The following is a 12,635-nucleotide window of genomic DNA, read 5'->3' on the forward strand; positions in this document are numbered from 1 at the left end:
AAAAAAAAAGAAAAAAAAGAAAAGAAAATAGTGAAACCAGAGCCTATGTCATCACCTGGAGATGGACTACTTCATCCCTAGTTATACTTTAGGTCTTTACTGCTAGTAAACTCTGTTTCACAAATGCTACTAGTGAAATTGTCCAAAAACAGAAGACGTGAATAATGTAGGTTCATCTTGAAGCTATTTAGATTAGATATTAACCACTGTTCAGCAAGCCCCTACAATTTAGGCTAAAGCTTAATATCGCATTGGGATCATTCATGTGTCAACATTTATTGCCTATTCTGTGCCAAGCAATGGTTAAGATGCAGGTACATAAAGAAGACACAGTTCTTGCCTTCTAGTCTATAAACCAAACAGATAAGGAAATCGGTATTACAACCATGGGATAAATGTATGACGTACAGCAATGCTCAATGAACACTGAGTGGCTAAATCAATACTATAACAGAAGTGTGCACATAAAAGGGGGGCGGGGGGCCTTCCGAAAGGACAGTCATCCCTCTGCCGTAACACGGATGAACCTAACAGTTCACTATTTTGTATACTTGTACATAGAAACCATCTCTTCAAGAATAAACAACTAGTGAATACCGTGACATACAGGAGCTACCAAGGCTCATGACACAAAAAAGGGGAAGGAGAACAGCAGTCAGGAAAAATATTATCACTCATTTTACATAGAGTATTTTAATTCTTGTCCTCAGAAACTATAAAGACTATCAAGATTTGGAAACGAGACTGTACCAAACAATGGCCAAAGAAGAATCGTCCACTCTATGCCTTCTCTTTCATCTGGTCACTCAGGAATATAATGTTATCTGTAAAGAAGCCAAAGCATAAATGTTATTTTCAGAACGCTTTCTCCATCTCATTTAATCATTCCCCTCTACCACATACATATTATAGTGCTATTCACTGAAAAGACTTTAGACAAATTCTCCAAGTATTATGTTCTTGCTATATTGCTTGCTGTGTCCTTGAGAGGTATATACAATAGGCATAATGGAGCTAAAAGCTGGGCTTCAACCGTTTATCGACAACTCAGACCTTGCGAGAAAAGGTGGGATACTTGTCATCTTCCCTGAAGATAGCTAAGGTCTTCTCAGCAGTAACTTTCTACAAGAGAGCTAGTCACAAATTCTGACGCTTGCAGTGCTCGGACAGATGCCATTAAACCAGGGAGCACAACCTCACAGAGAAAAGGATCCCGGCATAACAATCCACAGGCTGGAGGGATGGAGGAAGGGCACGGTTCAACAAACGGCCCCATCGCACAGACAGACTTATGTTTTTTAAGTCTGAACACTTGTATAGAACACATTTTATTTTTAAATTTTAAACCAGAATGAGTTTTATATATTCACTCTTGAGAAAATTTTTACTAATCAGTATTTCAGAGAGAACATTTTTATCCAAAAACATCAGACATTGCTCTTAAAATATTGTGCACAAAGAGGCAGTTTAGGACAAGCAAAGGAAGAGAAGTAGTATCTCCCGTATAACACCGAAAGATCTACATTCTTAAAACTTCAGAATTATTCAATAATGGTTGTTACATAGTAACTGAATATTTGTTGACGACTGTAGTCTTCTAAAACTAGAATGTTTTGGTACAGAATGGTTAGCATTTTAGGAGATTATCAGAATTGACATCACTGTGTAAAAAAGACAAGCGTGCCACCTGCTGGTGGTTATTTTTAGGCTACATTGATCCAAAGGAGAAAAAAATATGGCCTATAAAACAGATCAGCCAAATTAAAACTCCATTCCCTTCCATTCTAATGTCACTAAAGACCTGTTCAATTTTACTATTAGCCATAAACCTATGTTAACTGCTTAATCATTATGCTAGTGAATACTGGTGACAAGAAAAAAAAAAGGCAGATAATTTGAAATGCTTCTATTTGGCCTGGTTTATAACAATTTGCACAATCCAAAATCTGCCCTCACAACAGGTTTACAGGGGAAGATGAAAGTGTTAAATGCTTCATAAATACATAATCAATAGATTTTAAACTGTCAATTATTTTATTAGAAAGCTTGATCTTCCACTGCTGAAATCACAGGGGTAGTTCTATACCATATAAAGGTTTAGAAAAAAATGTTTGAATAGCTAGATACGTCTGGAGGCTCGACCCAAGGAGGAACAGGGCAGGCAAGAAGTAATTTACTATCAAAACACTCAAGAATTATGAAAGCAAACTGGTCAGAAAAAACCTCATCTGAGTTATCAAGGTCAGTATACTTTCAAAGAAACCAGTAAGAAAATATACGATTATTATTTACAACAAATTATAATTTATCCATATGGCACAGTAGTTAAGGCAAACTCTGGAGCAAGTGAAAAGAGAAAAAGGAAAATCTGTCAATTAGGAGACTTAAGTTGTCAGACTTTTCGCCTCCAGAATTGTGAGAAAATTCATTTCTGTTGTTTAAAAAAAGAAAATAAGAGACACTTAAGATACATATAAACCATGTAATATGATGTATGGACTGGTATTTATGAAGCAGTCAAAGAAATTTCAATACTATAACATCTGGTAAAAAAAAAACTTAACAAAAATTCCTTAATATTAGGTGTGATAATAGCACTATAGTTATGTTTTAAAAAGGAATCTGTATCTTTCAGAGATACCTACTGAAATATTTACGAATGATATAATATGTCTGAGATTCCCTCAAAATAATCCAGGTGGGGGAAAAGGGGGCTGGGGCATAGATGAAATAATATTGGCCATCTGTTGATAATTGTTAAAGCTGCATGATGGGAGTTTTCGTTTCTGACTATTCTCTCTCCTTTTGTGTGTGTTTGACATTTTCCATAATAAAAAAATTAATCTTTAAATGATATCTAATTTGGGCATACCTCAAAAGTTCATAAATATTGAGATACTACTATAATAAAAGTTCTTTTATTCCCATCTACTTATTTATCAAAACAAGGTTTCTCAGTTTTTCTATCACTAAAAAACAAGAGAACAGAATGAATACTTAACTATTTTAGCAATTTATCCAAAAGGCAAAAACTGCATCATCTATCTAATTAAGATACATTTTCAATAAAATTTTAGTTTGTACACATATATACTAAAGTTGTTTTGGTCAATTATGTTCTAAAAACAACTGTAATGATTACCCAATTCAAGGAGAAACCTAACATTTAGAGCTCTACTGTTGAAGAATTTTTTTTTTAATATTTTTAAATTTCTTGTCTTCCCTGGTGGCGCAGTGGTTGAGAGTCCACCTGCCGATGCAGGGGACGCGGGTTCGTGCCCCGGCCTGGGAAGATCCCACGTGCCGCGGAGCGGCTGGGCCCGTGAGCCGTGGCCGCTGAGCCTGCGCGTTTTGTTACAGTTAATTGAATGAATGACAAAAGAGTCTTGACTATACAATATATTAAGGTACACTTCTGAGGAGAAAATGAAATTGAAAAACAAGTTCAGAGAAAAGGGAATAATGTAAAATTTCCCAATGTTGAGGAGTTTGTATCTTTTTTAATGATGATGATAGCAAATTGCTATATTTAGATCCGTTAATACCTTTGAGAGTAACATAATTTTACATTAAAAAAAATTTAATGTCAACTTAAACATGTTCAAAGGAGTATATTATTTTCAAAATTCTTGTAGAATTTTCAGAAAAGTTTGAAAACTCTGCTCTAGAGGATACCTTCTTAACCTCCTGAAGCTTCGTGTGTCCAGCTTTTCTATGTTGTTTTGTATTTTGTTTAATGAGAACAAAAGGAATTTAAAACAAAATCATCATGTTAAGTACCAAACAGGTTCTGAACAAATCTGCACAAATGTCTAATGCCACTCATTTTAGTATAACTCTGTCTCGACACATACTTCTCCCTGTTTAGGCCATGTCCTTCAAAGACACTAGATTAAAGGTTTTCTAAGTCCAAATAATAAGTACTGGCATAGACAGTTCAACTGATAAGTTACTTGTGAACTAAAGCTGTGAGTACAGAGATAATTTTCTAAAGGAAGAGATAAATGTAGAAACCTGGAGCAAGCCCACAAACCTCACTTGGAATTCTCCTGGTGAAGTGCCTTACAATCTCATTAGCATCAGTACTAACAGCCTCAGGTAAAGTTACAACATAGCCAAGCTTTCAAAAAAGGAAAGGAGAAGAAAAAAAAACAGAATAGCTATTATCACAAGAGCCTTACCAGCTATAATTGTTGTTGCTTGTCGTCTCACGTTATTTTTATCCATATATTCACCATAGTCTACTTTCCCTTCCACATAAATTCGAGACCTGATATAAATAAAATTTACAGTTTTTAGTCTGGAGATTCTAACGTACTTTACAGGAGAGAGTCAGGTCAGAGAGGGTAAGTATACATTAAGGATGAAACAGATAATCATACAGAACCTCATTTTTGCTACCACTTCTCAAAATTCAGAATTAAGAGTACTGAAACAGAGAGTTCCCTTGTGGCCTAGTGGATTCCTAAGGAATCTTAGCTCTAGGATTCCAGGCTTTCACTGCCAGGGCCCAGGTTCAATCCCTGGTCAGGGAACTGAGATCCCACAAGCCACACGGTGCGGCCAAAAAGAAAAAGTAGTGAAACAGAATGTGCACAGACTTGCCACACCTAGGAAAAAGGACAATGTTTTCATCCTTGAGCTAACTGTGGTCCTTAGGGAAGTTTAAAAAGAAAAAAGAAAAAAAAAAAAAAAAAAAAAGCTGTTCAAAATTTTAAGCCAAAATTTAAAAAAAAAAAAAGCAACCTTAAGATCATGAAGAGCAACCTAGTGGCATCCTTTAAATCTCTATGGTTAATTTCCAATGTGTTATTTTCTGTCACCTCTGATTTTGGATTCTCTAACAGATTTGTTGATTTTTTCATTTATTTTTTAGTTAGTTCCTTTCTATATTGAGGTTCATAAACTTACTCTCTAAGTCTAAAGACTTAGATTATTAAAATGCAAAATTTTCAGCTTTAGTATTTCACTCAGAGTTAATTACTAAGACTATCCTGCACTCTCTAGAAGGCTGAACTAGAAGACAACTGTAACTCTGATTTCAAAGAGTAGAAAATGGCCATAATGGCATCAATTTTCAGAGTCTAACACCACCAAAAACGTACAATACAGAAAACAGACAAGACTGGTAAAATGACTGGGTGCCAAAGGGAACAGTCACACAGATTCATCAATCAGTAGGTGAAATTGCATATAGACATTTTCCTTGAAATTTCCTGTTTATGTGCATATATGTGCACATATCATACATACATGACAACGGAGGTACATATGAAAAGGTATGCAGTTATTTTAAAAAAACAGAAATTTTAGTTACTGCTGAAATTATTTTACATGAAATGTTTTATTTCTATAAAACAAGTACGTTTCTAAACATACTATGACTACAACTGCTGTTAAACACATCCTTTTGGCCTTCTGTGGGTTTGGAAAAGATACTTTTTATACGTAATCAATCCAAGCATTCCAAAAGGGAACTACTAAGCTTACATAAAATTATCAAATATGAAATAACCGCTGTGAATATTACCATAATAACTCACTGTGTCAGGCTTCCGACATTCCAGACCCTCTGTTAGGCCATCATATGAAGCCAAGAGGCAAGACACCTGCCTTCGGGATCCCTGGCAGTGGAGGCATGGGAGCTCCTAACAGCACTGCTGCACTGGCTCACGTGGTACTCGGTACCCTTTGCCTTCTCTCTTACCTCATCAGCTCCATTTAAGTACACATCCTCTATGCCCTAAATTATAAGTTCTTAAAAGGCTAAACCATGTTAAAACCTTTAAATTAGTCACATATGGCAATGTGCTATGTTTATAGTATTAAGCACTGCATGAATACCTCTTGGGTTAACACAGAGTAATTAGTGGTACTACATAAATAAAGGAGCTACGCAGTCCATGAGAACACGTTACCTGTTTCTTAAACCAGCGGTCCCCAACCTTTTTGGCACCAGGGACCAGTTTCGTGGAGACAATTTTTCCCTGGACGGGGGTGGAAGGGGTGGAGGAGGTGGGCGGGTGGCTTGGGCGGTAACGCGGGCCATGGGCAGCGGCAGGTGAAGCTTCGCTACTCGCCCACTGCTCACCTCCCGCTGTGCGGCCCGGGGCCTAACAGGACGTGGACTGGGACCAGTCCGTGGCCCGGAGGTTGGGGACCCCTGTTTTAAACCATTCCATCTGTAAGATCCTTCCTTCCTCAACTTACCCCTTTTTCACATACTGAAATGCCACATCTCTCAGGCCTGGTCGGAATACTGAAATTCTGTGCCACGTTGTCTTTTGACTGACATCACCTAAATCACAAGAATAGGGAATGTGGTTACAAATGCAAAAGACAAGTGCCAAAGCACAACGTGTCCCAGCAAAACCAATGCCACAATTTCTAAAAGAGCAGAACAGAATTAGAGAAGGTCCTTTCTAAAAGTATCTAATTAGATAATTCACAATAAATAATGTCTATTTACTGCTGATAAAATTAAGAGCCCGGGCTTTTGTACTCACCCATTTGGTATGTTTCGTTTTCCCCTGATCGCCACATCTCATTTGTTGCTAGAGAAAATATTGTGACTGGGTTTTTTCCTTCTATCTGTCTCAGGACAGGGTCCTGACCTACTCGACCAAGTAACTGCACACGATTCAGAGCTGAAAGGCAATGTGTAGATAAAACGAGACTGAGAGAAATGTCCAGGGAGGAACAGCTACAAACACTACTCCAACTTCAGTCTTGGCATTAAGCAAAACCCAAGTTCTAGAAGGTTTGAAAATAAGTTGAAGGTGCAAATAGACAGAGGTTGGAAGGGAAGAAGAGGATTGGCAAGAAAGGAGAAAATATTCAGAGGAAGTAGCCCCACAAAACAAACGTTAAGCTCTTTATCTAAATTCTTCTTTTAAATACCTAAAAAAACTTCTTTAAACTGTCTGTAGAGTTAAAAGAACAAATCTGAATATCTTTATAAATACAAGGGACTATTTCTGTGAAACAACAGCTTTCACAAACATTCACTACTTCAGCCAAATAGCACATACCCTCGGAAGACTTAGATAACCAAACAGGACTCAAGGAAATTCTTTGGCAGGAAAGTGACAACAAGAGCAAGTAAAAACTGACTGGTAAAGGAAGAAGGGCCCAATTTACACGAGCCCTGCAGCCTGGTGGGGTAAGGCCAAGATCTGAGAGGCAAATATGAGTCAAGAGCGTGCTGATCAACAGATTATAACCCAACGAATACACCTCTTGTGCAACATTGAGAATATCAGCATACTGCTATAAATAACACACTTTAAACTTGGAAATCAGCTACTACTTACATCTTTCGAGAACCACACTGCCAGCTATTTCAGACTCATGTCTTACAAACTGATGAAGGACCTAAAGTGGAACAAATGAGTAAAACAGCTTTAATCCGGGGGAAAAGGCAAATACAAACAGAAGACCCATTCACACGTGGTCACCATCCAGTCAGTAGCTCCTATGGCATACATCCACACAAGACAAGAGGTGTGCCCATCACATAGAGCCAGGACCATGCAAACACTTAAGGGCAGCCTACTGCAGAAGCCCACAGGTACACAGGAGGTACTACACAGTATACCCAAGAGAGTTCATTTACAGTCCTCTCCCGCTTCTTTTGTGGCAATCTGCCTGATTATGGTGCCTCTGTGTTTGCACACAAAAGGTAAATAAATACACGTTGGAAAAAGTCATGCTTTCGACAGACCAAAGAAAAAAGTCTAAGATAAACAAACATGGTTCTTTGATAAAGTGCAAAGATATGCCTGCCCAAATCGGTCTGTCAGACAAAGGGAATCACTGCCATCTAAGAGCAGCACTCAATGATAACAACAGCTATCATTACTGAGCACCCACTAACCGCTTTACCTCTCATCAATTATTCCTCGGACTAAATCTATAAACTACGTAAAATTACCACCACTTTATAGATGAGAAAAATGAAGTTCAAAGAGACAGAGTAACTTGCCCAAAACCCTCCAGGAAATAAGTGGCAAGTCACGCCGAGATCCCAGGGCCGTCTGACCCCAAGGCTGCTGCCTCTTTAAGGACATTCTGTGTAAGGGCTACTGCCAAGATATGAGGACACATCACTGGGAGCATCACTGGGTTCAGAGAGCTAACCATTGCATCGGAGAAACATGTGTCAAGTGGTGGCACTGTTAATAAGCGACCAATTAAAACGATACCCACTCCAGGGGTGGTACTTCTGGCTATGGAATCCTAGCGCTATGTTTGGGAGCAGAGAGTGGGTAAGAAAATTAAAATGTGAGTTACAACATATTAAAGATCAAACTGCTAACTGCTACCTGTGTCATGATTCCAGAAAGGTGCTAATCTGAGTGCTCAGATGAGCCAGAGCTCCTAAGTTTCATGGAACAACAGTTTGCCTCATTGGGGGCACACAAAAATCAAGACCCACTGGAGGAGCAGAAATGGGGAAAGAATTAATTTAACTGGGATACCTTTTTAAATTAAACATTTAACTCTTTTATACACGGCTTTAAAGATATCGTAATACTGTAGAATCGTGTACTAAGACAGGAATAACTTTTCCATGCTTCACATTTCAACACATGAAAAAGTATATGTTTCAAAAGTACGTATAAGTAAGCACGGCTCCAAGAATATAGGGCAAACTCTACAGCAGAGCAGGGGAAATGTGAACAGGTTTCACGGAGGAATTGCTTCTTTCTTCCTTATCTTCACAAGATGAGGAGTGAGAGAGGTGTTCTAAAGGAGAATCTACAGCACTTGGTGCCCAGATGAGCTTAAAAGCAAGCAAAAAGGGGTCTAGGCTGGCTCAAGGCTGGTGAGGCTGACTGAGGAGATCAGGGGAGGAGTCTGACTGGGTGACATGAGAAGCAATCCTGGACCTGGTAAACGTGTGGTGATGCTGAGACTTCACCTGCTCTCCTCAGCACAAGGAGGCAGGGCGGGGTGGGGAGGCAGGCTGACAACACACGAGGCACGTGGTCAGAAAAGAAACCACCTGTCTCACTCAAAATAAAATTTTAAAAAGCTGGAACAACGGTTCTCATAGTCTGCAGATCAACAACGACTTTCAATGCTCTCTAACTGATCTACGTGCAAGTAGCACATGTTTTTAAAAGTAATTATTCCCATTATATATGGGAACACACTAGAGAAGTTTCGTTTTGCTTCAGTGAACATTATTTACCCAAGTAAAATCTGTCCCCAACCCTCATGTCAAATAAGTACACCAAGGTGTGTGGGCTCAAAGGACTTTTGCCTCTGCAGGCAAAAGCCTGAAGAAATTTGATCACTATGGCTTATAGTAACACATCCCAACACTAATACGAAAAAGCGATTACCTGCACTACAGGTCTTCGAAACATGGCTTCTATTTCCTTTTCTTACAATCTAACCTTTAACCTTTTCCTGAAGAAAAAAAGAGATCAATTAAGTCCTACAGCAAGAACAAGAGAATTCACTGAGGCCTAAGTGCCTAACTGCATCCACGACTTTTACGCAACCCACCTTTCGACCGTATCGCATCAACAGCCCTGCACAGGGAACGGGAAGGATTCCCTCCTGCTCCCAGAAAGCCCCTCTCGCACCTTCATGTCTCTTTGATCCCCCTTAACTTCCTCTTCCTCCAACCCACACCAAAAAATCCTGATTCTATCCCCATTTCCGTTCCACTGTCTGCTCAAATTTTATTAAAATCCAAGTTCCCTGCGGGCAGGGACTTCTGCCGGACTTACTCACTGTTACACCCAATACCCCTAAAACAGTTCCTAAGACACAGTAAGGGCTCAATAAATATTAAAATGTTAGCATGGGGCTTCGATCTGAAACGTGTGGCCGCAAAAACTACCGCCTCCAGCCCCTTCACCAAAGACCAAGGAGATCCCTGGCCTTCGCCGCCTCACCGCCAAGATGTGCGGGCGCCCCTTCTCCAAGATGACGCTCCCAACCAACAACGTAAAGGAATTGAGAGGGGCGACGAAACCACGGAGTCCTCTGCGCGCGAGAGAAGACGAGGTCCACACACCGACACAGTAACGCCTCCAGGACCCACGCAGAGCCTTATGCCCCTTCTCCCTCCCTCACCTGACGCTCAAGCTCCGACAGCCTCCAGGCAGGAACTCATTTCCGGTTGCTGCCCAGACGCAAGGCGCGCGAGAGGGAGGAAACGGAAATTCCGCTGCGTGCGTCGTAGAAATGAGGCCGGCCGGCGCCGCGGGAACCACGCCCCCTTGACGCGGTAGTTCCGAGAGCTTCCTTCTGGGCGGGAGGGAATGACTCAACCGCGGCAAGTGGTGCAGTTAACGTATTTGCAAGTTTCTAGCGAAATGAAATTACTATTTGAAGAGGTTCCCGGCCCGGGACTCGGCAAGGTGGACACCGCCTCCAGGACCCACGCAGAGCCTTAACGCCCCTTCTCCCTCCCTCACCTGACGCTCAAGCTCCGACAGCCTCCAGGCAGGAACTCATTTCCGGTTGCTGCCCAGACGCAAGGCGCGCGAGAGGGAGGAAACGGAAATTCCGCTGCGTGTGTCGTAGAAATGAGGCCGGCCGGCGCCGCGGGAACCACGCCCCCTTGACGCGGTAGTTCCGAGAGCTTCCTTCTGGGCGGGAGGGAATGACTCAACCGCGGCAAGTGGTGCAGTTAACGTATTTGCAAGTTTCTAGCGAAATGAAATTACTATTTGAAGAGGTTCCCGGCCCGGGACTCGGCAAGGTGGACGAAACAAAGGATAGCTGCGCCTCTGGAAAAAACTAGAAAGGTTCAGGCCTCCAAAAGCAAAAAGAAAAAAACAAAACAACAACAACAAACAAAAAACGGAAAAAGTAGTAGAGAAAGAGCCGAAAGCGCAAAATTTAAGGGTCACCAAAAAAAAGGGAATCAAAATAAGTAGTAATGCAATGTTTTCAAAAGTCAGAATTAAGGCAAAAAATTCGTGAATAAAATATGAAAATTTTTATTAAGTGCAGTATCTGAGCCAGATAGGATCCTAAGGCACCAGGAAAAACGTGTGCCCCTATATACACGTTTTTATATATTTAAAAAAAACTTTCCAAGAACATTAAAGTACTTGAAGAAATATTGAACATATGAAAATTAGGTGTATTAAAACTAACAACGTTGCTTTAAGTTTAAATATTTTGCTTTTATCAAAAAGATAATTTTACCTTCCTGGCTTTGGAAGTAAACTGATTGATAGTATTTTCAAAATCTACTTCTTTGCTTACTTTATTTCCAATTGCAAGAGTTGCTGTGCCTGATCATTTTTCCTGAGGAAGTGGCATTAACTTCAGCTTACTGATCTTGCCTTTATTTAGAATTCTGATATTTTGTTCATTGTGGATTTTTCATTAATTTTAATATCTTAAAAATATTGCATCTACTAAATGTAAATTAGATAGCTAGTGGGAAGCTGCCGCATAGCACAGGGAGATCACCTCTGTGCTTTGTGACCATGAGAGGGGTGGGATAGGGAGGGTGGGAGGGAGGGAGACACAAGAGGGAAGAGATATGGGAACATATGTATATGTATAACTGATTCACTTTGTTGTAAAGGAGAAACTAACACACTATTGTAAAACAGTTATACTCCAATAAAGATGTTAAAAAAAAATGTAAATAGAGGGAATTCCCTGGTGGTCCAGTAGTTAGGGCTCCACACTGCCAAGGGCCTGGATTTGATCCCTGGTCAGTGAACTAAGACCCCATAAGCCACACAGTGTGCCCCCCCCCCCCAAAAACTGCACAAAACTGTAAACAGAAAATATTTTATTTTTCCTTTACTCAAAATTTTATTTTTTATTGAAATAAATTTTACAGAATATAATATTCACAATTTAGGCATTTTAGAGTGTAAACTTTGGTGATTTTTAGTATATTCACAATGTTATTCAACTGTCACCATTGTATATTTGCAGAATATTTTCATCACACCAAAAAGAAACCGTGTACCTATTACGTAGCCATCCCCATTTCATCCTTACACTACCCTGTAGCAGCCACTAATCTCCTGTCTCTATGTATTTGCCTATTCAAGACATTTCATATAAATGGAATCATATAAAAAAAAAATATTGCATTAAAGTAGCATTAATCTTGAATGCTGGGTTTCTTGGCCCCCCCTTAAATTTTGTCTCATTCCCCTAATCCTTGCCTCGGTAAGGAAGAGGGGATTGGAGGCCCATAGACTGCAGAATACAGGCCAGGGGGAGCCTCCCCAGGCCTGTCCATCACCTGGTCCTGGCACTGTCCAGCTTCTAGAAAAGGTACGCTCCACATCTTTCTAATAAGCAAATCTCCTCCTCAGGACCCTACTTCAAACCTTTCAATGGCCCGTTCTTGCCCTAAAAGGAAAAAATCACGAACTACTTCATGTGGTTTCCAACACATACCCTAACCCACTCTTAAGAGTATGACTCACTAGTTGGTATATTTCTTGATGCTTACCTCTGTTTTACTTCCACCTTCAAGATGTTTAGTCCTGGAAACATACCAAGTTATGCTGCCTTCAGGCCTTGCACAGGCATTAATCATCCCACACTCCACTGTGTTACTACTGTAACATACCCTCTGATGATTTCCTGTTTAAAAATCCTGTTTCCGGGCTTCCCTGGTGGCGCAGTGGTTG

At 40.2% G+C, this 12,635-nt stretch overlaps 1 protein-coding gene across 3 annotated transcripts; it reads right to left on the reverse strand.

The window, feature by feature from the left end:
• Positions 1-677: 677 nt before the first annotated feature.
• SSBP1 (single stranded DNA binding protein 1) lies at positions 678-10,172 on the reverse strand. Of its 3 annotated transcripts, XM_055084787.1 has the most exons (7): positions 10,093-10,172; positions 9,351-9,417; positions 7,314-7,374; positions 6,507-6,647; positions 6,211-6,298; positions 4,182-4,270; positions 678-824 (listed from the first exon to the last, which is right to left on the reverse strand). In XM_055084787.1, the coding sequence occupies exons 2-7, from the start codon at positions 9,372-9,374 to the stop codon at positions 781-783; spliced, it is 447 nt and encodes a 148-aa protein (XP_054940762.1). In that variant the 5' UTR covers positions 9,375-9,417; positions 10,093-10,172; the 3' UTR covers positions 678-780. The 3 variants fall into 3 exon arrangements, with proteins under 3 accessions (XP_054940762.1, XP_023985164.1, XP_023985157.1); XM_024129396.2 differs by lacking the exon at positions 678-824 and having other exon boundaries at positions 4,105-4,270; XM_024129389.3 differs by lacking the exons at positions 678-824; positions 10,093-10,172 and adding an exon at positions 9,912-10,085 and having other exon boundaries at positions 4,105-4,270.
• Positions 10,173-12,635: the final 2,463 nt, after the last annotated feature.

Source organism: Physeter macrocephalus, chromosome 5 (assembly GCF_002837175.3).
Source record: "Physeter macrocephalus isolate SW-GA chromosome 5, ASM283717v5, whole genome shotgun sequence".
NCBI lineage: Eukaryota > Metazoa > Chordata > Mammalia > Artiodactyla > Physeteridae > Physeter > Physeter macrocephalus.